General features: G+C 46.1%; 1 protein-coding gene across 1 annotated transcript; it reads right to left on the bottom strand.

Annotated features, from left to right (window-relative positions):
• Positions 1-4,137: 4,137 nt before the first annotated feature.
• Slc25a20 (solute carrier family 25 member 20) lies at positions 4,138-25,501 on the bottom strand. Its single transcript, XM_051140355.1, has 9 exons — positions 25,295-25,501; positions 19,329-19,421; positions 14,838-14,965; positions 11,240-11,330; positions 8,515-8,632; positions 6,810-6,882; positions 6,354-6,463; positions 5,451-5,575; positions 4,138-4,779 (listed from the first exon to the last, which is right to left on the bottom strand). The coding sequence occupies exons 1-9, from the start codon at positions 25,397-25,399 to the stop codon at positions 4,717-4,719; spliced, it is 906 nt and encodes a 301-aa protein (XP_050996312.1). The 5' UTR covers positions 25,400-25,501; the 3' UTR covers positions 4,138-4,716.
• Between the last annotated feature and the right edge of the window lie 1,903 nt (positions 25,502-27,404).

Genomic DNA, 27,404 nt, shown 5'->3' with positions numbered 1-27,404 from the left:
GAGCAGTTAATTCCTGGGCCACCTGTTTCAGTACCTGTGAGCCAATCCCTTCTTTCCTGGGACACTGTGTCCCAAGAGAGTGTCAGTGTCCGCAGTAGACAGTGTCTGCTTTTTGAGATACCTTAGGGCAAGGAAAGAAGCAGGGAAGCACAAGAAACAGGCCGTGGAGGATGAGAGCCTTTGTGTATTTACCATAGCAGAGAAAGTAGAAAAGAGAGCCCTCAGGGGCAGCAGGCCCTGCGGCCTTTTCAGTGACTATGAGGACTCTACTTAACACTCTTGGCCTGACTCACGGGCCAAGTCCTTGGACCTTGACCCAAAAATACAGACAGGTCTCCTGCAGCCTGGGTCAAGTTAGCCCCAGGACAACTTCTGATAACATCTCGGGAGGTTCTTCAGGCCACGCAGACAGGCCTAGACACACTGTCCCTACTCTATCACAGACTTGCTAATGGCCTTTGAAGATCACTTCATCCTAGCTGGGTTTTCCACATCTGAAAGTGAAGATTTAAAAAATAGAAACAAAACAAAGCAAAACAAAACCACTAAATATTGAGTTCAACGAGGATAGACTGGAGAAATGGGGAGGAAAGTATAGCTCAGTGGCAGAATATGTTGTCCAATCACTAGCATTGACTTTTCTTTTTTCAAAACAGGAAACTGAACTAGGGCCTCACATCTCCCTTAAGCAAGCACTAGTAGTCTTCTATCTACAGTCCCAGACCTTTTAGTTTTTATTTTGAGATGGTCTCACAAAGTTGTCCCGGCTGGCCTTGAATTCACTCTGTATCACAGCTGGCCTTGAACTTATGATCCTTCTGCCTCAGCCTCCAGAACAGCTGAAATTATAGGCCTGTACTACCTAAAATTGATAAAAGAGGAAGAAAGGAAAGATTGGGGGTGGGGGATTGGACTGTACTTCTAGCCTCAAAAGGCTGCAATGAACAGAATGCAGAGTAGATGCATCCCTTAGATCAGAAAGCTGGTGTTTCTGAACAGCTGCTGTTGCCACAACCTGCCCTGTCCCTCACCCTTACCTCAGTTATAACTTTTTTAAACAATCTGCATCCAGGCCACTCTTCCTGATCAATTACTGTCTGGCTTCCACCTGACTCTATGAAAGAGGGATCACTGGAGAGGTCCCAAATTCCCCACTACCACCCCATCCCCCACACTCCTGTCAGGAAGAGATATATAAGGGACAGGTGGCATTTCAAAGCACATCATAAAAGCAAGCCCTGGCTGGGAGGGTGTCACTCACCATCTGCTACGTTCCTTTCACAAACATGCCTCCAGGGGTTCGTCCGTTTGACTTCACATCCTCTCAAAGTGCAAAGGGATAAAATACCCATCATGAATATTAAGGAGGCAAAACACTCCACTTTCAGATGTGAAATATCTCCGAGGTTAAATGATTTTACGCTATGAGAATGGCTGGCATTTGGCTGAAATACAAATACTCCAACTCAGTCTAGGGCTGAGGTTTCCGGACAGTCTCATTTCCTGGGCAGTATTAAGAAGTGCCTGCCAGGCACAGTGGTGCACGCTGGGGGAGGCAGGCGGATCTCTGTGAGTTCAAAGTCAGCCTGATCTACAAAGTGAATCCAGGACAGCCAAGGCTACACAGAGAAACCCTGTCTCGAAAAACTGTACAAACAAACGTGCCCAGGCAGCTCTGAGAGGCCTGCACTCCTTTCCCGGGTGTTGTACTCTCCTTTTCTGAAATCTCTCAAGTCTGTACTCTCCCTCATTGTAATAACATCATGCTAACTTTGCTTAAGAGAGAGAGAAGCACTTGAAGGTGGCTTGTGTATGGTCATCTCCTCATCACGGAGACACTCAAGATCCTCCAGCACTGAGAGGTAAACTTAAAGTTGAATTAACCTTCCTGGGCAAAGGGCCCCAATTTTTGTCCTTTTAAAAAGTTACTTAGGACTGGAGAGGTGTCTCAGTGGCAACAGCATTTGCTATACCAGCATAAGGATCTGAATTCAGATCCCCAGGTCCCATGTTAAAACCTGGGCGTGATCATGTATGCATGCATGTGTAACCCCAGCAATGTGAGGGGCAGAGAAGAGATTGCTGGGGCTGACCCCAGCCGAGCTCCAGTTCAGTGAGAAAGTTCTCAGAGGAACAAGCTGGAGAGTGAAACGGCAAGAAACCCAACTTCCTCCTCTGACCTCAGCACTTGTGTACAAATTCCTGTACATGTACATACACGTTCAACACACCACACATATAAAAATGCTCACACATACACATGGACAAAATGTTACCTTCAGCCAGTTGTGGAGATACATACTTGTAATCCCAGCACTTAGGAGAACCAGGAATTCAAGGTTAAGCTCAGCTAAATAATGAGTTTGATGGCAGCCTGGGCTACATGACAGTCATCTGTCTCAAAAAAAAAACCAAACCAAAAAAAAAAAAACCAAAAACAAAAACAAAAAACTCAAAAAGGGTGTGGGGTGGTCTGAAGAAATGTCTTATCAGTTAAGAGCACTTGCTGCACAGAAGGACCTGAGTTTGACTCCCAGCATACACTTCAGGCAGCTGTAAGTCCAGCTCCAGGGAATCTGATAGCCCTGGCCTCCCTCCTCAGGCACCTGCACTCGTGTTAGCATAATCACATGCAAACACACACACACATACATGTAATTAAAAACCAGAAGATATATTTTAAAAATTAAAATTTTATTTTTGGCTGAGGATATAGCACAGTTGGCGTTGCTTGCCTAGCATGCATCAAGCCCTGGATCCAGTCTCCAGCAACCCATAAGCTGATCTTGGTGATGCACACTTGTAATCTCAGTACTTGTGAGGGAGCAGAAGATCAGAAGTTCAAGGTCATCCTCCTCAGCTACACAAAGAATCCAAGGCCAGGCTGGGATACATAACATCCTGCCTCAAACAAAGTTATTTTCTACTTGGCCATAGTTTTTTTTTGGTTTTTTGTTTTTTGTTTTTTAGATGGTTTTTCTGTGTAGCCCTGGCTGTCCTGGAACTTGCTCTGGTCATAATTCTTAAGATTTTTATTATATTTTATTATTGGGGGTGTGCGTATGCCATGGTACATGTGTGGACGTCAGAGGACAACTTACAGGAGTCCGGAGTCCACTCATTCTCTCCTTCCACCATGGGATCAATCCAGGCGGCCAGTCTTGGTGGCATATGCCTTTACCCTCTGAGCCATCTTGCAGGTCCCCACACTTAGCCATGATTCTCATTTGATCACTCAGATATATACTCCTTTGAATATAGCTTCCTTCTTAGAAGTCTAATCTTCAGCTTCCTGCAAGGTTAGCTACACATCCCCGACTCCCAGGTGAGGTGTCTGTCTCTCTTACGCTTGGGGTGATGGTTCTAAAGCCAAAGTCCCAAGGATCTCCATGGGGCTGCAACGGGACAGGAAGTGACACTGGAACTAACTTTTCTGGCCAGGCAGGGCAGTGCCAGAAAAGCAAAGCTCCCCTGACAGGCTTTCCCACCCACTAAGACAAGACCAAGCTGCTTAAGACTCCACATGCAACTTCTTCCAACCTCTTGTGGCCACACCTGCCTATCATCATGGCACAGTGAATCAAACCCAGACAGCTACATCAGTCACACAGCAAATTCCAGACCCACAGCAAGCCCCTAACTCAAAACTGCTTTTGACGTTTCAGACAACTATAAACTCAGGAGAGCCACATGGCTCACAACAAAAAGGAGAACCAATGAAAGGATGAATTACAATCAGGTGGCCTGCTTGCCAGACTGACCAAGGACTACATGAACAACTGCCAATCATGTCTCCCAGCCCCACCCAGAATATCAAGAGAGCCAGAGAAGTCCAGGTCAGCCAAAACTTCCACCTTCCCTGTTAGAGGCCCCACCTATGGCCCTCAGGAATACACTGGATTCCTGACAGCTTGTGAAGGCACAGCCAACCTCTGCTGAAGTGCCTTTGAATCACAAGAGAAAATATCACACAATGCAAAAATTAGAAACAATGTTTATTGTTTCCTGTTAAAATCAGGCCTCTCGTGGGGAAAGAATGTGCAAAAGGAGCCTTTCTGCACTGTGACTTTCACACTTATCCCAGGAGGCTGGGCCGTCTTCATTGTGTAGGAGGGAACATTCTCCACCTTCTCCTGGGAATTCAGATAACTAGTTAACTTTTTATGACTTTCTAGTGTAAAAATATCAAGAAACAATAGTTAACAGGTGGCCTGTCCTTAGCTATATCTACCTAGTCCATTTGGTAGACAGATGTGTGTTTCTTACGTCCACATCTCTGTGTAGCCCAGGAGTAGATGGCACCATAGACATCTGTTGGGTTTTCCTGGCTAGCAATGAAAGCTCTCAGCTCCTGGTTTAGCTGGCTGAAAATAGGCAAGGAGCCTCCAGAGAGTCTGCTATCAACTCTCTAGAGAGGAGTATTTTGAGTGCAGTAGGGTCATCACTCAGTCAGTAGGCGGCAATTTGGCCAAAGGTAGTGAGTGAGTCTATAAACTCTTTATTCCATCTCCAATTCTCTGGAAATCTTGTAAATTCAAGTTTCAAAATGGCACCAAGTTATAGAAGGTAGAGGATGTCATTAAGGCAACAATTTCACCATCACAGCCTGGAGCTCTGATGCCACCATTCCCCTCCCCTCATCCTCAGGACACCCAGTCCTGCCCACTTCTCAGCAACGGTTGTCCAGCATCCACAAGTCTTGAACAGTCTTCAGCCTCACAAGTTCGGGGCAATCCAGTTAAGGATCTTCATGGCGACTTCAAAGCCAAGGAAACAGGCCTAAGAGGAAGTTGGGTGGAAAGGAAAAACCAGCAATAGAGGGTGACTATTTGTAGATACCAACTGCAGCACCATGCTTGGTTTGCCCTGTTAATACCAGGGCACCAGATTCAGGGAGCAAATTAAGCTGGCTGTGGCAACAGACACCTGTACACCCAATACTCCAGGCACTGTCAAGTTCAAAATCAACTTGCACTGCATAGTAGGGCCATGCTAAAAGACGAAAGGTGAGATAGAGAGAGGGAAGAGGAAAAGGAAGTTGCAGTCACTCCCAAGAGGAATGAAGTCTGCATGGCCTACACTGGATGTGGTGACACTCCCGTACAAGGCTAGCACTTTCCCTGGGGGTTTGCGGGCCATGTGGACTACATATGGAGACCTTGTTTTACAACAACAAAAACAATAGAAAGGGAAGAAGGAGATAAGGAGAGAAGGAAAAGATGAGAAAAAGGAAAGAAAAAGAGAAAATATATGTCCTGCAACTGCCCCTTCTGAGAACTAGGTTAAGAAGTTCAAGTCCCTGACTTTAAAGTGCTCCCAAGGCAACGCTGGCAGCTACAGGAAGGCGAGTGGACAGGAGCAAGCTCTGGCTGAGCCTGAGTGCTAAGTTTCAGTGCAATCCCAAGAGCAAGCAAAAGCCGCTCCTTGCACGGAGCCTGTCGGATACTCACTGCATTGGCTGGGAAGGCGCGGATCATTACTGCATTGAACCCTTTGTACAAGGAGGTGACTCCTTCTTCCCGGATCAGCTCTCTCAGCACATCTCTGAAACCATTAGGGTATTTTCCAGGAGGTGCTGTAAGGAAAAACCCAATTTTTTTAAGCTCCAAGAAGCTTTGTGACCTGACCACAGCAGCCCACATGAGGACAGTATAATAATGAAATCTGTTGGGTCAGAGCTGGCACCGGGCAAGGGTACCTTGAAGGCCACACTTAGAAGCAGTCCACAACTCAGCTCACGCTGGATTTCTGGTGCTAAAGGAGTTAAAAATTGAATTGAACAGCCTCTGGTAATGTTGGAGAGGGAAAACAGGCTTTTCTGTTTTGCATTTAGGCTGATGTGAAAGCAAATCTAGACTGTAACTGTGCAGGAGAGGCTAGGCAAGCAGACACTGGGTTCTGCCATGGAAAAGAGAGTCTAGGGGCTGGAGAGATGGCTCAGTGGTTAAGAGCATTGCCTGTTCTTCCAAAGGATCCGGGTTCAATTCCCAGCACCCACGTGGCAGCTTGCAACTGTCTGTAACTCTAAGATCTGGCACCGCTACACCAATGCACATAAATTAAAATTAAATAAAATATTTAAAAAAAAAAAAAGAAAAAAAAAAAAAAGAGAGACTATATCCTGGGTCGAGGCCTCGGGGTTCAGCAGGCACTGGGGCACACCTTGCTTGTGATCTCAGCACTTGGGAGGTAGAGGCAGGAGGAGAAAGAATTCAAGATCATCCTTGGTTATATAGCAAGTTAGAGGCCAGCCTGGGCTACATGAGACCCTTTCTCAAATAACAAAAACAAAACCGCTACACCCCGAGGTAGTCAGTGCTGGGGTGTACTCCACCCACACCCACACCACTCACCAGTCTGGAATCGAGACTTGAGCACATCTGGGGGGATCGCCACAGCCCAGTTGAAGATCCCTGCAAAGCCTCCAGCCACCAGGATCCGAGGGACACTGAGGTCACTGACACTGCAGACACCACAGTCTCAGTCAGACAAAAGCTTGGCAATGGCATTCAGAGCAGTCTTTCTTTTGTACTCAGGAAAGAAGTTACTAGAAGGGCTCCAGCCTAGGGGAGGAGGCTCAAGGTCTGAGAGGTGGCAGCTGCCACTGTCTTGGAGGAGTTTCCATGCATTGTTTAAAACACTCCCACTGAGTAAGGCCCAGAGTAAAAGATGTTAGCTGCATCCCAGCAGCTGCTAAAGGACAAATACACAGAGCCAAGAGCAAGTATGTCTGCTTCACACCCACTTACAGGTGAGGACAACCTACCCAGTCATGGGAAAATGGCTTCTACATTCTAATGTCTTTTCACCTCTTTCCCTCTGGAGTGAAGAGATTTTTGAGCCATTCATATGTCATGAAATACATTCCACTGGCTGGAACATCTGTTGGTGTCAAGAAAGACATCAATTAAAAATTGATAAAATCCCCAGATAGGTACTAAACTATTCAAAGATTCCTGAATTTTTTGCTAAACAGTTTGTTTGCTTTTTTAGGTTATAATTATATCATTTCCCCGTCTCTTTCCTCCAGCTGCCCTCATGTACTACCCCTCGCTCTCTTCAAATTCATTACCTCCTTCTCTTTTACATATCCCATATTTATACTATATATACACACATATAATATAAATGCATAAATACAGCCTGATTAGTCTATATAATGTCACTTGTATGTACATATCTTCAGGGCTAACCAATTAGTGTGCTTTTCCCTGGGGAAGATTCTAAGAAGTTCTAGCAGCTACATCCTTTCTATTTTTTTAGGTTTATTTATTTATTTTTATTATTTTTTAAAGAAAGATTTATTTATTGTGTAAACAGTGCTCTGCCTACATGAAGGCCTACATGCCAGAAGAGGGCACCAGATCTCATTATAGATGGTTGTGAGCCACCATGTGATTGCTGGGAATTGAACTCAGGACCTTCAGAGGAGCAGCCAGTGCTCTAAACCTCTGAGCCATCTCTCCAGCCCCTAGGTTTACTTTTTAAAAGTTTATGTGTATAAATATTTTGCCTATATGTATGACTGTGTACCATATGTGTGCAATGCCCAAAGAGGCCAGAAAAGGGTATCATATCCTTTAGAATTGGAGTTACAAATAATTGTGAGCTGTGATGTGGGTGCTGGAACTCAACCTGAGTTCTCTAGAAAAGGAGGCAGCGCTCTTGACCACTGAGCCATCTCTCCAGCCCCTACATTTTTTTTTTTTCTATTTTTCAAAAACAGGGTTTCACCATGTAGCCCTGGCTGTCCTGGACTAGCCTGCCTCTGCCTCCTGAGTGCTGGAGTTAAAGGCCTGTGCCACCACACCCAGCTCCCTTCATCCTTTTTTGTTTGGTTGGTTTTGGTTTTATGAGTCAGGGTTTCACTGTGTAGCCATGGAATTCACTCTGCAGACCAAGCAGGCCACGAACTTAGAGATCTGCTTGCCTCTGCCTCTATAGTGCTGTGATTAAAGGAATGTGCCACTGCTGTCACCAGCACCCAGTTACATCCTATTTTTAATAATCACTCTGCAGCTATCAGATGCTGCTGAGAGCTGAGCACTGGCGTGAGTGTAAACATGATGTGATTCATCTTTCAAGTCTCTGCTAGGTGGATATATCCACTCTAAGCAGCTATAACAGCTAGCTGTCTGAACCTCCCTCAAGGTGCCGTCTCAGAAGACTCTGCCTCAGGAATTCTGCCTGTCAAAACCAAGAGGAGGTCTGAGAGTGCAGCTCAACGGTAGAGCACTGCCTAGCACTATTCGCATCATTCCTAAGACTCTCATCCCCCCCATCCCTTCAGACTCTCATCCCCCCATCCCTTCAGACTTTCATCCCCCCATCCCTTCAGACTTTCATCCCTGCCCCATCCCTTCAGCCATGCTTTCTGTCTAGTAGCCACGCCCATGTTATGACTCTACCCCTGAGAACATTCAGGAAGGATCAACTTTCTCTCTAAGCTTCTCAGTGGCAAACTCATCAGCTGACCTTCCCAGGTGACCTGAAATGCTGTGCTTCAGAATTTACCTCGCATGAGAGTGAGCACAGTCCCCTTGTAGAAGCCACGGATCCCAAACTCCTGATACAGCTTCTTTACACAGTCCAAGGTACCACTGTATTTGTTTTCCCCTGAAGAAGCCTGAATCTGGGAGGGATGGAAGGCCATCAAGTCAAAGACAAAGACAACAACTTTGACACTTATAGACCCAGCAGGTTTGGGGCTTCCTGGCCAGCCATCCTATCTTAGTCACTGCCCCCAGGCTAGTGAAGACTCTGTCTCAAAAGAGCAGTGTGTGGATCCTTAGGGACAGTACCTGCAGCTGCTCCCTGGACACCATGTGCACATGTATATATCTGCTCTCATATATATGTATATGAGTTAAAGGCCAGCCTGGTCTACACAGTGAGTTAGTGAGCTCCAAGTCAGCCAGGGCTATAAAGTGAGACACTGTCTCAAAAAAAGAAAAGACAAACGGACAGTGAGATGCCTTAGTGGGTAAAGGCACTATTTCTATAAGCTTGACCCCAGGACCCACATGAAGTTAGGTGAGAACCAACCTACAAAGTTGTCCTGACAGTCACATATGTGCTCTGTGGCTTTTGTGCCTCATCCCAATAAATTATTTTTAAATTTTTCTTTAAAAATAATTAAAAAACAAAACAAAACAAAACAAAACAAAAAAACAGGCCTGATGTACTGCCTGTAATCCCAGCAGCTAAGAGGAAGGGCAGGAGGACCAGAGTTCAAAGTTACTATTCTCTACAGAGTAAGTGTGAGACTAGCTTGACTACATGAGACTCTGTTTCAAAAACAAACAGAAAAGCCTGGCATGGTGGCACATGCCTTTAATCCCAGCACTCGGGAGGCAGAAGCAGGAAGATCGTCGTGAGTTCGAGGCCAGCCTGGTCTACAAGGTGAGTCCAGAACAGCCAAGGCTACACAGAGAAACCCTGTCTTGAAAAACCAAAAACAAGGGCTGGAGAGATGGCTCAGAGGCTAAGGGCACTAACTGTGCTTCCAGAGGCCCTGAGTTCAATTCCCAGCAACCACATGGTGACTTAGAACAACCATCTATAATGTGATCTGATGCCCTCTTCTGGCCTGCAGATGTACATGCAGGCAGAGGACTGCATATATAATAATAAATAAATCTTTTTTGTTTGTTTGTTTTTTCGTTTTTTGTTTTTCCGAGACAGGGTCTCTCTGTGTAGCCTTGGCTGTCCTGGACTTGCTTTGTAGACCAGGCTGGCCTCAAACTCACAGCGATCCACCTGCCTCTGCCTCCCGAGTGCTGGGATTAAAGGCGTGTGCCACCACACTCAGCAATAAATAAATCTTAAAAGAAAAAGAAAAACCAAAAACAAACAAAAATTCAATAAAACACAAAACAAAACAAACAGCAGTATGTAAGTGAGTAAAATGCTGTCACACAATGCATCTGCACAAAGCCATCCGTCCTCGTCAGCAGTACTTCAGAAACTGAAAGGCAACTAAGTCGTATCTCAGCATCGGTCACTCTTGTGGGGCTGAACCTAGGACCCTGTGCATGCTCAACAGCTGCTCTATCACTGAGCTGTATCCTCTCTCTTAGAGGGAGAAGGGAACCTGCTCCTGCCCAAGATGCTGAATGTCTCCACTTACTGCCCAAAGGTGCAGGAACTGCTCTATAATTGTGCTTTTGTGTTTTGCTTTTTTGTTTGTTTTGAGACAAGATCTCTTTATGTACCCCTGGCTGTCCTGGAACTCTGTATGTGGACTAAGCTGGCCTTGAACTCACAGAGATCTGCCTGCCTCTGTTTCCTGAGTGCTGGGATTAAAGGTGTATGCCACCATGTCTGGTTCGTTCTGTAATTTTCTAATTCAAGAACACTGAATCTGAACTCGTGGTATAGACAAAAATCTGAGGACACCTGCATTCTTTCTGGTTCTGTGTTATCATAAACAAAGATATTATACATGTTTGCATAAAAACATATAAGTGTTTATTCCTCTGAGCTAAATGCCCAGGAATACAATTGCTGAGCTGTATGGTTGTTAAGTCCTTAGTTGTTGTGTGTTTGGGGTTTGTTTGTTTCTTTTTCATTTTGTTTTTTGGTGCTTTGATACAAGGTATTCTTAGGTAGCTCAGGCTAGCCTATAAGACTTTATATAGCCCAGCAGAACTGAACTTATGGCAAACCTCCTGCCTCAGCCTCCTGGGATTAGAGTTGTGTACCACAACACATGAACCCTGCCTACCTATGTGTCAACATTTGCTCCTCCTGCCTCACCATTAGCATTTGCCTACTGGAAGGAGCCACAACAGCTGTGACCTAGTCCTTGGCTTTTCTTTTTTTCTATGAGACAAGGTCTCTCTCTGTGTTAGGCTTGGCTGTCCTGGACTCGCTTTGTAGACCAGGCTGGCCTTGAACTCACAGCGATCCGCCTGCCTCTGCCTCCCGAGTGCTGGGATTAAAGGCGTGCACCACCACGCCCGGCTTAGTCCTTGATTCTTTCATGTTTCTGAAAACTCTGTTTTGCACAACTGGATTAAAGACATCATAGAGGGAAAAAGGACATAAATCCAGGCATGGCCATCCCCATGAGGCCCAGCACTTGCCTGTAAGCCACACATGGGGAGACTGAGAGAAGAGGATCATGAGTTTGAGACCAGCCTGTGCTACATGGTTAAGACTGACTCAAAACAACAAAACCCACAACCCGTAGGCAGCAAAACTGTGCCCATCTCCTCCTCACAGATCACACCCTCACCTGCAGTAAGCATTTGATCCGCTCTCCAGGCGTCATGATTCCAGTAGTGAAAACACCAGATAACATCCCAGCTGCAAACAGCTGTGGGTAGCTGCACGGAGAACAAAGCCCAGAAGTAACCGCCTGAGGTTATCCACCAATGACAGAAACCATCCCAGCAGAGAGAATGGTTTTGTCAGGAAAAGTTAGTGTGTGCACTGGGGAGAAGTCCATCCACAAGTAAATCAGATTTTACACAAGAAGCAGATTCTGGATAAATTCTGATGTCAAATTTACCAGAGCAGAAGTCTCAATGTCACGAATAGGAGGCCCATGAAGCCCACACATACTAGGTGCACACTCGGAATCCCCTCATCTCTGAGAAAAGCTTTATAGTGAAATATGGGATTCACTCATGAGTCTGCTATGTTCAATAACTCTGGACAAGTTACCAGGTGTCTGAGAGCTTTGATTTCCTAGTGGTAAGACACTGCATTGCTGTGGGGCAGGGGAGCCTCCAACCTGAGATCTAAATGTCAGCAGATCTCAGTTCCCTTCCAGGGACACCAAGTGCCTAGAACACTGAGCCAAGATTCAAGCAGAAAGTGTCAAGATCAGGGAGAATGGTTTGAGCCATCCCCCCCACCCCCGACTCCCCGCCACCACTCCTCACCCCCATCAGAGGGATAGCCAGGTGTTCTCGTTTCTGTCACTTTGATAAAACACCTTGACCAAAGCAACCTATGGAAAAATGGGGCTTGTTTGTCCTGTTTTCCAGGTTACAATCCATCATTTGGGGCAAGCAAGGCAGGAAATCAAGCAGCCAGTTATGTCCCATTTACAGGAACAAGCAGAGGAACAAATGCACACATGCTACCTGTTTTTAGCTTCCCTAGCTTTCTGTCTTATGCAGCTCAGGGGCCCTGCCTAGGGAATGGTGCCACTCACAATGGACAAGGGCCTCCTACATCGACAATAGACATGCCCATAGACCAACCTGATAAAGATGGTTACAATTGGCACTCTCTAGGTGGCCCTGAGTTGTGGCAGGATGACATGTAGAGCTAACCCTCAGAGCAGGCCAGTGCTGAGGACTGCAATGTCAGATGTTGAGAGAAGCTAAGTCAATGACGGTACACAGGAATGACGGGTCCTGTGGCCACGGTAATTAAAAACTCTCTACTCAGGCCGGGCGTGGTGGCACATGCCTTTAATCCCAGTACTCAGGAGGCAGAGGATCGCTGTGAGTTCGAGGCCAGCCTGGTCTACAAAGTCAGTCCAGGACAGCCAAGGCTAACAAAGAGAGACCCTGTCTTGGGGGAAACAAAAACAAAAACAAAAACAACTCCCTACTCACTAATGGCATGAATTGTGGGTTTTCATCCTAGCTCCCACAGAATGGTCAGCCTGAGTATGAGGAGTCTGCGACTTGTACTGCTCATCACTAAAGCTGTCTGTGTCACCCCCAGCAAGGTCTTATCTTTCTGGGATTTGCAATACCAGCATGGCCAGACAAACAGGTCACAAAGTCACATTCAGCACTTCAACAGAGTCCCCGAAATTCATCAAATGTTGCTGAAAATTTAACATGCTGGCCCTTGCCAGAGCTACCCCAAAGGAGCCCAAGACTCGGGAAGCAGATGCTAGATAGCAACGGGGGACATCCCATCACCGCCCCTTCCCTTCAGGAACAGCAACAGTTTCGACAACCGACTTCTTCCATGTATTTACCCCACACAAAACACACACATCTACTTCAGACACACATAGGCTGACAGCTGACAGTCAAGAGACTTGCTTTTTTGTTTTTCTTCCTTCCTTCTTTTCTTTCTTTCCTTCTTTCTTTTTTTTTTTCCCCCCCGGAGACAAGGTTTTTCTGTGTAGCCTTGGCTGTCCTGGAACTCACTCTGTAGAAGCAGGCGGATCTCTGTGAGTTCAAGGACAGCCCAGGACAGCCAAAACTACACAAAGAAACCCAGTCTCGAAAAAAAAAAAAAAAAAAAAAAAAGAAAGAAAGAAAGAAAAGAAAGAAAGAAAAAGAAAACCCTTCATACCTGGAGGCCTCACAGCACCTAGACACACACAGAGCTTCATGACTCTGGAATCAGAATTTCGTGGTGCAAACTCCTTTATCTCTCTCTTAGACCCTCACTTAGCCTGTCACGGGCTCAAGTGGTGACAGAATAGAACACAACCAGGACACCCTGTCTCCTCCCTTGAGCTCCCAGATGCCACACTTTACCTTGGCGATTCTTGAGTTTCCTGCAGCCTTTCCAGGGGTTGCTACCTGTATGGCTCACGACTAAAGACACCTTGTCAAATCAAGAGTTTCACTCAAAAAAAAAAAAAAAAAAAAAAAAAAAAAAAAAAAAAAAAAGAATTCCACTCAAAATCCCTCTGCGTCCTGAGAAGCTTGTACATTATTTTTTCAATATTGAGGTATAATTCTGACTTAACTGTCTCTTTATACTCAAACTAACTCTAAAAACTCACTAAAAACAAACAAACAAAAACATACAAGGGGCTGGAGATATGGCTCAGTAGTTAAGCACACTGGCTACTCTTCCAGAGGACTCCGGTTTGATTCTCAGCACCCACGAGGCAGCTCATACGAGCCTGAAACGTCAGTACCGGGATATCTGACATCCTCTTCTGGCTTTCTCAGGCACTAGGCCCATATGGTATACAGATATACAGGCAAAACACCATACAAATAAAATAACAAAATAAAATAAAATAAAAATAAATAAAGACTATAAAACAAGGGCCAGAGGTATACCTCAGCTGGGAGACTGCATGTACAAGGCCCTGGGTTTAATCCCCTGCCCTGCATAAACCAGGGGTGGTGGGGTACACTGTAATGCCAGGACACAACAGGGAGAGGCAAGAGGATCAGGTGTTCAAGGCCACCCTTGACTACACGGGGAGTCCTTTTTTAAAATGAATTTATTTACTTTACATCCTGATAGCAGTTTACCCTCCCTCCTCTCCTACTAGCCCCACCCCCATCCATTCCTCTTTTCTCTTCAGTAAAGGAGAGGCCTCACAGGGAGTTCTTTTTAAGTTTTGCTTTATGTGCATGAGTGTTTTGCCAGCCAGCATGTATGAGCATCATGAACATGCCTGGTGCCTGGAAGGCAGCTGATGTGCTGGAACTGGAGTTATAGACAGTTGTGAGCCACTAAGTAGGTGCTGGGAACCCAAACCCAGGCTCTCTGCAAAGCAACAAATGTGTTTAAACACTAAGCCATCAGCCACTGGAACCTTCTCTTAACCAGGTAACAGACAACAAGCCTACTTGTGTCCTTAATGCAGCAGGAGGTGCCACCACAGCATTTGACATGCATTTTAGCATGCAGCTCCCCAAACAGCAGTGTGTAAAGGGCATTTACTATAGATAAGAAAGCAGTGACACCCTGGCAAAGACGCAGGGGAGGGCTATTTTCTTCCTGTACCCTTTTGTTTCACAGCAAAAGGGAACTTCAGGTACTTCTTTCACTCAGAGTGCCCACATGTCAACCGTGCGGCCCGGGGACAGCCTAGCTGTCACGACTTTTTCCCTGAACACGTGTCATACTGCCAAGGTGAACAGCACTGAGAGGAGCCTGAGAATACTTACTTGAGCACATCCTCTGGAGATTTCTGCTGTAGTTTCTTCCCCAAGCCAAAACCAAAGAAGCACACAGCGAACATAGGGGTGACTCCAATGATGGGCGCAGTCATGCCCCGATATAGCCCTGTGATGCCCTGCAAGGAATCACAGAAACAATGTGCTCTCAGATACCATGACTCTGTTTTGGCGCTGGAATCAAACCAAGGACCAAGCAATAGCTCACCTCTGAGCTGTACCCCCAACTCACCACCACTTCAAAGGAAGCCATGCTGTCTCTAACCTGTGGCTTCCTTCTTCATCTGTTCAAGCACAAAGAGATGTATTCTCCCCACCCCCAAGTGTTTGTGTCTGTGTCAGTCCTCAGTCTTTTGTTGTTGTTGCTGTTGTTTTTGAGACAGGGCTTCTCTGTGTAGTCCAGGCTGATCTTAAACCCACAAGAGAACCCACCCCAAAAGATGGGCCCGAGATTATAATATGAGTTGAAGACCTGCTTGGGCAATTTAGTGAAATCTTGTCTCAAAATTATTTTATTTTAGGCTGGGCGATGGTGGCACTCGGGAGGCAGAGGCAGGTGGATCACTACAAATTCGAGGCCAGCCTGGTCTACAAAGAGAGTTCCAGGACAGCTAAGGTCACACAGAGAAAAATTGTCTTGAAAAACCAATATATATATTCTGTACCCTGGCTGGTCAGGAACTTCTCACATAGACCAAGATGGCTTTGAATTTAAAGAGATTATGCCTCTTCCTCTCACAATGCTGAGATTAAAGTCCTGTACCACCACACCCAGCCAATAAAAATATTTTTAAAGGACTTGGCAGTGGAGTGGAGTGGAATGGAGTAGGCCTGGAAATATGGCTCATCAGGGGCCTTTTCTGACCTCTGTGGGCACCAGGTAAACATGTGGTGCACATACATACAGGCAGGCAAAACACTCGTACACATAAAATAAATATATTTTAGGAGGAAAAGGTAAGTGCTACGCCATGTGCCACACACCTGTGATACCAGCTCTCAGGAAATGGAGGCAGGAGGGCTGAGAGTTTGAAGTTGTCCTGAGCTTCAAAATAAGATTAGATCTCTCAAAGAAAAAGAGAAAAAGAAAAAGAGAGAGAGACATAGAGGAGAGAAAAGATAAAAAGGACAAAACATACAGTCACAATCACAAAAGTAATAGACTGGAGCATGGAGGTATAGCTCAGAGGACTTAGCATGCACAAGGCCTGCATCCAATCCCTAGGACATCAAAACAAAGGTCAAATGGAGCAAATCACAACAATGTGATGAACCTTATATGGACATGCAAGGGAAAAGGCAAGAGCGGGCACTGTAAGAGTTAAGCTACTACAGCTAGGTGGCTAGAGCAGGTTAGGATGTGGGGTAAGATACATGAACATAAGCCGGATGTGGTGGCGCACGCCTTTAATCCCAGCACTCGGGAGGCAGAGGCAGGCAGATCTCTGAGTTCAAGGCCAGCCTGGTCTACAGAATGAGTCCAGGACAGGCAGCGCTACACAGAGAAACCCTGTCTCTAAAAACAAAACAAAACAAAACAAAAAAAGATGCCTGGCACGGTTGTGAACACCTTTAATCCCAACACTTGGGAGGCAGAGGCAGGAGGATCTCCGTGAGTTCGAGGACAGCATGGTCTACAAAGAGAGTTCCAGGACAGCTAGGACTACACAGGGAGACCCTGTCTTGAAAAAAAATGCATAAACATAAAAATATGGTAGCAAATGTACAGTACAGATAGGTAGAAGACGGGCAAACAACTGAAGGAGCTGAGAGTCTTAGCCTCTGGAGCATGACAGGGAGCCAGGGTCACATGACTATTTCGCCTTTGGGGGAAATTAAGTGCCTACATAACTTTAATAAAAAATAAAAATAATTTTGAAAACAAATACCAAAAATAAGATTAAGACTGCTCCTAAGTGCAGGGTATAGTGACACACTCCTTTAACCCCAGCACTTGGGAGGCAGAAGCAGGTAGATCACTGTGAGTTCGAGGCCAGCCTGGTCTACAAAGCGAGTCCAGGACAGCCAAGATAACATAGAGAAACCCTGTCTCGAAAAACTTAAAAATAAAGACTCCTCCTGGTAGCTGGGCGATGGTGGCACCTGCACTCAGGACACAGAGGTAGGAAGATCTCTGTGAGTTCAAGGCCAGCCTGGTCTACAGAGTGAGTTTCAGGACCGCCAAGGCTGCACATAGAAACCCTGTCTTAGAAACAGAAAGAGAAACACTCCTGGATCCCACAGGAGCCTGGCCCTGCCACAGGCTGCAGGTGTGCTCACTATTGGCAAAGTACAGAGACAATCAACAGCAAGGGGACAGAGGTCTAGGAGGGAGGTGCAGAGCAGCGCATGACAAAGCCCCGGAAAGCCTCTCCTGCAGCTCCACACTGGGATGAGAAGGGTGCCCAGCTCCACAGGGCGACACACGGCCCCTGACGAGTCATCTAGGCTGACGTCCACTCCACTGGTTAGCAGCTGCAGAAAACAGAGCTAAGTCTGGAATATTGACAACCAATGAGGTGTACAAACATGGACTGGTGAAGCCTGCTAAATTCTACAAAACATTACTCTTTACTGTTTGCTTTCTGGCTTTTGTTTTCTCGCTGTATTTCCCAAGCTGGATTCCAAATCACTCTGATGATCCTCCTGCCTCAGCCTTCTGGGAAATCTATAAACATGTGCTACTTAGGCCTAACTTAGGAGCTTGGATTTACAGAAACTCTTCCCCCCACACCCAAGATAACTCCTCCAAAACTGTGTTGACCAAGAGACAGGCAGACTTGGCTCTCTTCCTTAAGGGCTGAGAACTCTGGGTAGAATGATGTTGAGAGCCCCTGTGAGACACTAATCAGACTCCATGGAGGATCAGACTCATGAGGAAGAAGAGCTCTCTGGAAGCAAGGGGTGAGAGAGCGGAGCAGGCTCTGCCTCAAGACCGGCCTCCTACTGAGTCCTGCAGGAACCCCAGAACATCTTCACCAAGGATGAGGCCCTCCCTTCCCTTTACATTTGAAGGTGATGCCCACTCCTCAGATTCTGTGTGTTTAATCATATGCAAATTGGATTTGGTTGTTTGGTTTTTCTTTTTACTTTTCTTTTCTCTTTTTTTTTTGCTTTTTTGTTTTGTTTTTGTTTTTTCAAGACAGAGTTTCCCTGTGTAGCCTTGGCTGTCCTGGACTCACTTTGTAGACCAGGCTGGCCTCGAACTCACAGCGATCCGCCTGCCTCTGCCCGAGTGCTGGGATTAAAGGCGTGCGCCACCACGCCCGGCCAGGTAGTTTTTTTTTTTTAATTCACATGATATTAAAAATTATATAATTGAGCTGGGCTCAGTGGCACCTGCTTGTAATTCCAGCACTAGGGGAGGCAGAAGCAAGTGGATCTCTGTGAGTCTGAGGCTAGCCTGATCTACAAAGTGAATCCAGGACAGCCAAGGCTACACAGAGAAACCCTGTCTCAAAAAACCAAAAAAGAAAGAAAGAAAGAAAAGCCTGGTTTACAAAGTGAGTCCAGGACAGCCAAGGCTACACAGGGAAACTCTGTCTTGAAAAAACAAAAACACCCCCCCCCAAAAAAAACACTAAACCAAACTAACAATCCAAATAACCCTAACACAATTAAATGTCACTATCTAGGATTATAGAGACCCTGCTGGTCTCTTTTTCTCCAAACTTCACGTTTTTGTTGTTGTTGTTGTTAGATTTTTTTCTCTTTTTTTCCCAGATATTTATTATATGGATTTGGGGGTTGTTTTGTTTTGTTTGTCGAGACAAGGTTTCTCTGTATTGTCCTGGCTGTCTTGGACTTGCTTTGTAGACCAGGCTGGCCTCAAACTCACAACGATCCGCCTGCCTCTGCCTTTCGAGTGCTGGGATTAAAGGTGTGCGCCACCTCACCTGGCTTATTATATGGGTATTTTGCCTGCATATATGTATGTGTACATGTGAGTGATGGTGTCCTCAGAGGTCAGAAGAGGGTGTTTCATCCCCTGGAGCTGGAGTTATGAATGGTTGTGAGCCACCATGTGGGTGCTGGGTACTGAACCTGGGTCCTCTGCAAAAATAACAAGTGTTCTCACCTGCTGAGCCATTTCTCTAGCGTCACTATTTTTTGATACAGGGGCTCTCCATGTAGCTCAGGCTGACTTTTTACTACAGTCTTCCTATGCTAGCTTCCCACGTGCTGTGACTATAGGCATGTGCCACCACATGGCAAAATGTGAACTTTTATCCAGTTCACAGCTTCAGTTATGCCTTGCTAATTCTCCATTGCGTACTTTCATCTCCCTGAAGAGTGAAGCATTTTATTGGCTTCATTCATCTGTATAACCAGTAGCTGAAATTATCAGGCAAACGAGGAGGACATGGCTAGGGAGCTACAGCTGCAGCCACAGAATCACACGGCTGTCTTCTTCCCCCAGGGAATAGTGCCAAGCCCCGAAGACAGTCCTCTGGGTAAGGGATGCCCCGACCAGAAGCATACCTCTCTAATAAGAGTCTTCCGGAAACAGTCGATGGTCCCAGAGTACATAGCTGGCTGTCCAGGCAAACTTGGTGGTTGTGTCTGCAGTCGGACCTGAAACCAGAAACTAAAACAATCATCTTCAAGAATTATCCAGCTCTCCTCTTTCTCTCCCCCTCCTTCTCCCCATCCTTATTTACAGTGCTGGAGACGGAACCCGAGCTCTGTGCGTAGCTTTTCCACTGAGCTACACCCTCAGCCTTCAACTTCACTTAAACAGGGAAATGTGCACCTCAGTAGATGCATCCAGCATTTTCTTCACCTAACTGATTCAGACTTCACTTTAATTCCATTAGTGTCCATTCGATTTGTTTATTAACTTTGGTTTTCTTTTTTCTTTCTTTCTTTCTTTTGTTTTGTTTTTCTAGACAGGTTCTCTCTGTATAGCCTTGACTCACTTTGTAGACCAGGCTGGCTTTAAACTCACAGCAATTCACCTGCCTCTGCCTCCTGAGTGCTGGGATTAAAGGCATGCGCCACTACGCCCAGCCCTACTTTTGGCTTTTGGTTTTCAAGGCAGGGTTTCTCTGTGTAGCAGTACTCATTCTTTAAAAAATATGTGTATAGCCGGGCATGGTGACGCATGCCTTTAATCCCAGCACTCGGGAGGCAGAGGCAGGTGGATCGCTGTGAGTTCGAGGCCAGCCTGGTCTACAAAGTGAGTCTAGGATGGCCAAGGCTACACAGAGAAACCCTGTCTCGAAAAACCAAAAATAAAAAATAAAATATATAAAAATAAAAAATGTGTGTGTGTGTGTGTGTGTGTGTGTGTGTGTGTGTGTGTGTGTGTGTATGAGTGTTTTGCCTGACTATATGGATGTACAACGCATGCATGCAGTGTCGATAGTCTGTCAGAACCTCTGGAACGAACACACACACACCAATGATTCTGCTACATCTCCAAAGCACTAGGCATCTTCTTCACTACTTCCCAAAAGCCACACTGAACACTCTGGCTACATAAGGAGTCTAAGGCCAGACTGAGCTACAAAAGAATCTATTCCAAGAAGAAATAGAACAACTGGGTAGTAGTGGCACATGGTTTTAATCCCAGCACTTGCGAGGCAGAGGCAGGTGTGAGTTTAAGGCCAGCCTGGTCTACAAAGTGAGTTCCAGGATAGCCAAGGCTACACAGAGAAACCCTATCTCAAAACAAGCAAACATAAAAGAAGGAGACCTAAGGCAGACCACCCACCCAAAGTGCTCCCCAAAATAAGACTCAGAAAGACTATGAGCATTCACGAATCTTATTGTAGCCCGTAAGGCTCAGATAATGTGTTACGCTGTAATAGAAGCTGAACAGCCAGCACATCTGCAGTCTGATTCCTCTCACGGCTGTCCTCTCACCACTCTTTCCAGAACTTTTCAGCGTGCTCTTCTTCTACTTCGCTATAAATCTTTACTGTTGTGCATGTTAGGACCTTACATGCCCCAGTAAAGAAGTTGTTCACTAGGCAGTAGGGATGACATGGGAATTTGGGGGTTTATGGGACACAACAGCCATAATGTCCAGTGGCTAGCACTGCTTTAATCACAAGACCCATAAGTATACATTCAGATCCTCCATTGTAGACATAACTTCCCACCAAAGAAGAGGATGTCTTTATTTGGCTGGGCATTGTGGCACATCTTCAGTCCTTGCACTCAAGAGGCAAAGAACCCTCTCTCAGAAAACAAACCAAATGAGCCTGGTTCAGTGGTGCACACTGGTAATCCCAGCACTTGAGAGGCAGAGGCAGGCAGATTGCTGTGAGTTTGAGGCCAGCCTGGTCTACAAAGTGTGTGTGGGACAGCCAAGGCTACACCGAGAAACCCTGTCTTGAAAAAAATAAAAATAAATAACAACAACAATAATAAATGTTTATAAAATATTTTATCTAGATGATCTTTTTTTGGTTTATTTGTTTTGTTTTGAGACAGGGCTTTTCTGGCTAGCCCTGGCTGACCTGTAATTCACCCAGTAGGCCAGGCTGGCCTCGAACTCATACAGATCTACCTGTTTCTGCCTCCCAAGTAGTGAGATTAAAGGTGTGCACCACCACTGACGAGTTAATGGTTTTTTGTTTTGTTTTTTTTTTTCATTTCTAAAGACATGATTTCTCTGTGCAGCCTTGGCTGTCCTAGGTTCTCTTTAGACCAAGCTGGCCTCAAACTCCCAGAGCTCTGCCAGTCTGTCTCCCAAGCCTCTCAAGTGCTGGGATTAAAGGCTTGCACCTCCACATCCAGCTTGCCGGTTAACGTATTTAGACAGGGTTCCCTATGTGACCCAGGTTTGCCTCCGTTTCATTATGTATTCCTGGGTAGCCCTGAACTCAGGGTGATGTTCTGATATAGCCACAGTCCGTGCTTGGATTACTCAGTGTGAGCAAACATGCCCAGCGCACACATTTTGACTGATACCTTTTTGTGGCTATTGTTGCTCTGGAACAGTCTTATGCAGCCCAGGTTGGCTCCAGATCAATATGCAGCTAAGGATAATGAACTTGAACTCCTGACCCCTCCTGCCTCCACTTCTCAAGTGTTGGGATTTTTTTTTTTCATGATTTTTGTTGGTTTGTTCTGAAATAGGGTCTCACTGTTTCGAAACAGTGAAAACTATTGCACTATTGTTGGTCTGAACTCTCTATATAGACCAGCGTTTTGATTTTATTTACTTGTTTTTCTGAGGTACAGTTTTCCATATCCCAAGATGGCCTTTGATTCGATTTGTAACAGAAGGTGACTCTGACCTTTTTAGCCCCCAGCTTCAACTTCCCAAGTGCTGGTATTAGAGGCGCCCTGCTCGGGCTTTACATGGTGCTGGGTACCAAAACTGAGGCTTTCATTCCTGCTAGGCAAGTACTCTATCAGTTGAGCTATATTCCCGCCCCATTTATTTTTTTCTTTAAATGTCTTTTCTGTTTATCTCATCATGACATCAGCCATGCCAACTAGTGAGGGCCTAGAGCCCTCCTCAGCTGATACTGCATCCTGGTCCCCACCCGTTGCCTTGCTTCACTCTTGCCCCAAATTACGAGTTGGAACTTAACCCCAAAATACAGTAACAGTGTTGGGAGGGGAGATCTGACATAAGATGTTTACTTGTGAATGATTAATGCCAGCTGAAAAAAAGACCTGAAGCCAGCATGGTGGTGCACACTTTTAATCCCAGCACTCGGGAGGCAGAGGCAGGCGATTGCTGTGAGTTCGAGGAGATAAGACCTGAGCCTTGGGTCTGATTTCTTGCTCTCCAGCCCTTCCGTCTTCCACCATGGGATGACAGCACAAACAGCCCTGGCTGATGTAGAGACCTGCATCTCGGCACTCATAGCCCCCAGAACTGTAAAAAAAAAATCTTTGTCCTTTATACACTGCTAGTCTCCAGTGTTCCAAGACCCAAGACACCTCCCATGCCAGATTACATATAGCTCCTCCTAGCCTTCCCCTCAGAAATCAGCCAACTTTTCCTTCTTCCTTTTTTTTTTTTTTTTTTTTTTTTTGTCTTAGATGGGGTTTCTCTGTGTAGCCTCGGCTGTCCTGGATTCCCTTTGTAGACCAGGGCTGGCTTTGAATTCACAGAGATTTGCCTGCCTCTGCCTCCCAAGTGTTAGAATTAAGGCACGCACCACTATACCCAGCAAAAATCAGTTCAACTTTTCTCTACTTTTCCCCTCCCATCCCTGAGACAGGATTTCTCTGTGTAGCCTTGCTGTCCTGGAATTCACTCTGTAGACCAGGCTGGCCTCGAACTCACAGAGATCCACCTATTTCTGCCTGGGATTACAGGTGTGCACCACTGGGCCCAGCTTCAGTCAGCCTCTCAATTCCTGCTCCAACACTACCATCCATAAAAAAATTTCCAAGCCCCAGTTTGAAGTGTGACAGTTCTTACTAAACAGGATATGTGGGCCATGGTTCAGTTGCTTTGAAACTCTGAAAGAACCTTCAAATACTTAGGAGGATCAGAAGTTCAAGGTCATCTGCAACATGAGTTTGAGGCTGGCATAGGATACATGACTCTGTCTCAAACACACACACACACACACACACATACACACACACACACACCCCAAATGACAAAAGCATCAGATTTTCGTTGCTGAACCCAGGCTCACTGAGGTCAAAAGGACAGCAGTCAGCTGTGGTTTTGGTTTACACTAAAAGGAAAAGTCTTGTAGTGTCAACATGCCAGTGAGTATTTTCAGCCCTTTATAATTCAGTACAGAGGTCACTAGGCCCTTGCTGGGAGTAACATCAAGAACAAGAGGATACCAAACAAACAAACAAACAAAAAAACTTACATAAGGAGACAAGGATATTGGGGTTTTGTTTGTTTGTTTTTTGGTTTTTCGAGACAGGGTTTCTCTGTGTGTAGCCTTGGCCATCCTGGACTCACTTTGTAGATTTGTAGACCAGGCTGGCCTCGAACTCACAGCGATCCGCCTGCCTCTGCCTCCCGAGTGCTGGGATTAAAGGCATGCGCCACCACGCCCGGCTCTATTGGGGTATTTTTTTAAAAGTCTCAGGTACGCAGAACAAGATTTCTGCCTCTGTAGAACAGGATTAGGAGTAAAGGCCAGACACGCTCTCCCTTGCCAGACAGAGCTACTTAACACCTACTGCATCAGACGCACCAGCAAGCACAGCGTGCACTGCTGCTACCATCTGATTTCACATTGCTTAATACCACAGAATCCCCCAGAATGAGCCGCCTCTGGTTAGCTTCTTTCTTGAACAGAGTCGCTGTCCAAGCTTGCCAACCAGAAAAGCCCTTACATATTCTTTTCTTTCTTTCTTTTTTCTTTCCTGTTTTTTTTTTTTTTTTTTTTTTTTTGAAACAGGGTTTCTCTGTGTAGCCTTGGCCATCCTGGACTCACTTTGTAGACCAGGCTGTCCTCAAACTCACAGCAATCCGCCTGCCTCTGTCTCCTGAGTGCTGGCATTAAAGGCATGCGCCATCCCTACAGAGGTTACCACTCTTGAGATTCATGTCTTCTCTGGTTTCCTTGCCCCAGCAACACACACACATACACACACACACACACACACACACACACACACACACACACACGGCTCACTCATGTCGTCTTCCCACAGGCTCAACCTGGCTGTGACCTGTCATTTTCCTTCAGGTCTAGGGCCAGGAGGAAAAAACACAAAACACTATAAAGAATATTCAGGAGCTAAGTCAGTGGATACAGACTTTGCTCAGAGTGCCTCAAGAGGAAGAATGGAGGGGTGAGGAGAGAAAGGTCTAGGAAGGAGCTCTATCAAGTTTCCTCGGTCTCAGGCCTCTTCCTCACCTGAGCCTGGCTGGTCACTGGGTCAGCATTGCTTCCTATGGGGGTGACTATGCATTAGGTTATGCAGCTTATCCTGCGGGAGAGTGACTGGCAGAAAATGGCCAAGCGCCTCTTGAGGCAAAGAAAAGTGCACAAGCGAAGGCGATGCGCACACTAGCTTCACAGGACTTTGTCAGACACCTCTGGCACCTTGGTCCTTTGTTTTTTGGGGAGGCTGAACCTACAGGTAACCTGTCTCAATCTTTATAACACTATTAGGGTTAACTGGAAACGGGAGTTTGGAGAGAAGTGTTTTCTTTCATCTCCTAAGAAGTGGTGTGGGGTCAGAAAAGACTGTCATGCGAAGATCTTGAAATAGGACTGAAATAGGGCGCGGGGTACAGCTTTTGCCCACTCCGCAGACAATGATTCGCTAGGGTTTCCTTGGTTTTTTTGTTTGTTTGTTTGAAGTGCTGGGGGGTTGAATGCAGAGCCTTTCGCAGTAGACCAGCGCTCTACTAGTAAACTATATACCAAGCCCCTGTCAGCTTCCATGGAAGCATCCACCCGCCTCACTCTGTCCAGAGACAGCATCTCGCGGGGGACCCTACTTTCCGCGCCCCCAAGGGTCTTCCCCGACAAGCCCCAAATCCAGACTCCGCGCACCTTGACCGTATCCAGGGGGTGCCCCACGAACACCAGGCACACGCCGCCAAAGCCGCCGGCCAGGAAGTTCTTAAGCGGACTGATGGGTTTCGGCTGGTCGGCCATGGTCAGTCTTCCGTCAGTCTACCTGGCAGCCCCGCACAGTCTAGGTCTTGCTCCGCTGCCCTAGCAGCGCCACTGACCTTTCGCCTACATTAGGGTGGGCGGGGCCTGAGGCAGGTCGGAAGGACCGCCCAGTGGGCCTAGTCTGGCTTCCGCCCGAAATCTACTTCCGGCCCCTGCTCCTTCATGGTGGGCGGGGCTTCCCTAATACTGTATGGGAGGGGCTGCCATGGTTTTACTCCTCCAGGAAGTCTTCTTGGACTTCAGTGTTTTCTTTCTCTGGTCCTCTGTGGTCCTGTGTATCCGTGCACTCCACAGAGGTCGCTCACACCCTTTTACGTGCCAGCGCTCATTTTAGGTACTGAACAGCAGCGGATGCACAACACACAGGTTGTTTTTAAGAGTTTGATAAACCCTGACAAAGAAAAGTGAAAAATGAGCCGGGCGTGGTGGCGCACGCCTTTAATCCCAGCACTAGGGAGGCAGAGGCAGGTGGATCGCTGTGAGTTCGAGGCCAGCCTGGACTACAAAGTGAGTCCAGGACAGTCAAGGCTACACAGAGAAACCCTGTCTCGAAAAAAAAAAAAAGAAAAAGAAAAAAGAAAAGTGAAAAATGCATAGTATGTCTTATGGTAAAAATTGTTCTGTAGGGAAATAAATCTGGGAAGAATTAAAGTGTGGGAGGTAAATAATTTGCAACTCTTAATTAGTTAAACAAGAGAAGATCTCACTGGGAAGGTAAAGAATTAAGATCTGGAGTAAGGAAATGAGTCCTGTCCCACAGATACTGAGGTAAAGGATGAAGGGCCTTTCTGGCAGAAGATTAAAAGAAAATTCAGAAACTCTGAGCTGGCATGTGCTGTCCCGTCAGAGAAAACACAGGGTGAGGGGGAAGTTGCTCATGAAGATAGAGAAGAAATGGAGACTCATCAGGAGAAACTTTGTGTGTCACTGTGAGGACATCAAGCTCTTCTGTGACATGTTTTAGACGGAGAATAACAATCTGAAAGGAGATTTAAAAGCAAAACCAAAACAGGATCCCTGTTAACTGCTGCTGAAAACAGCAGGTAGAAAACCAAGAGGCTTGAGAAGGTTAAAGGTCATGAGTAGAGGCGATGGCTTGGACCCGGGCACAGCAGAGACGTCATGAGAAGCGGTCAGATTGCTGCATATATTTCTAAAGGAAAATCCAAAGGACCAGTTTAATGAATGGAAATTACCATATGTGTAGGAGCTGTGGCTCAGCAGCTCAGAGGACTAGCTACCCAGAACCCTCATGGCAGCTCACAACTGACTATAACTACAGTTCCATTAGATCTGGTGCCTTCTTTGGCCTCTATGAGTTCTAGTCACACATATGTTTCATGGAGGCAAAGACTCAAAGACATTAAGTAAAAATGAACAAATACATATTTTTAAAAAGGGTTTGTGAAGCTGGGCACTGTAGTGCACACCTGTAATTCCAGCACTCAGGGAGGCAGAGGCAGATGGATCTCTGAGTCTGAGGCTAGCCTGGTCTACAGAGCAAGTTTCAGGACAGCCAAGGCTACACAGAAAAACCCTGACTCAGAAAAAAATAAAAAAAGCAAAACAAAGGTTTGTGAGAGAGGATTAGAGATGATGATGTTTTGCCATCATCTTTTATTGAGGTTGGGGAAGAGACAGGAGAGAATCAGATTATAAGATTGTAAAGGACGTTTTAGACATAATTAGCTTGATCTTTCTATTAATAGATCTAGCTCTTGATCCGGGATTCTGAAGAGAGGCCCAGGCTTGTAGTTAAATTTCCTCTTCACCAGTTTTGTTAGATGACCAAATGAGTGAAAAAAATTCAGAGATGGAGCCCTTTCCCTTCCTTCCAGCGTTCAGAGTTCAATTAGGTGAGGAAGGATCTGGCAAACAAGCAGAGAAATAACCAAGAAGAAGGAGACCATAGAACCTGCAATCACTAGGAGAAAGGGCCTCAAAGGGGGTCAGTGGGAGCACATCATATGAGGTGGGGGTGGGA

This window comes from Acomys russatus, chromosome 32 (assembly GCF_903995435.1).
Source record: "Acomys russatus chromosome 32, mAcoRus1.1, whole genome shotgun sequence".
NCBI lineage: Eukaryota > Metazoa > Chordata > Mammalia > Rodentia > Muridae > Acomys > Acomys russatus.
This window is presented reverse-complemented; position numbering and strand designations above follow the sequence as displayed.

Bases quoted from the DNA above. Each gene is read 5' to 3' on its own strand.
- Slc25a20 (XM_051140355.1), bottom strand. From the start codon at position 25,399: ATGGCCGACCAGCCGAAACCCATCAGTCCGCTTAAGAACTTCCTGGCC. The intron at 19,422-25,294 runs GTGCGCGGAGTC...TTCTGGTTTCAG, and splicing joins ACCCCCTGGATACGGTCAAG to GTCCGACTGCAGACACAACC. The intron at 14,966-19,328 runs GTATGCTTCTGG...GATTCCTTGCAG, and splicing joins GGAAGACTCTTATTAGAGAG to GGCATCACAGGGCTATATCG.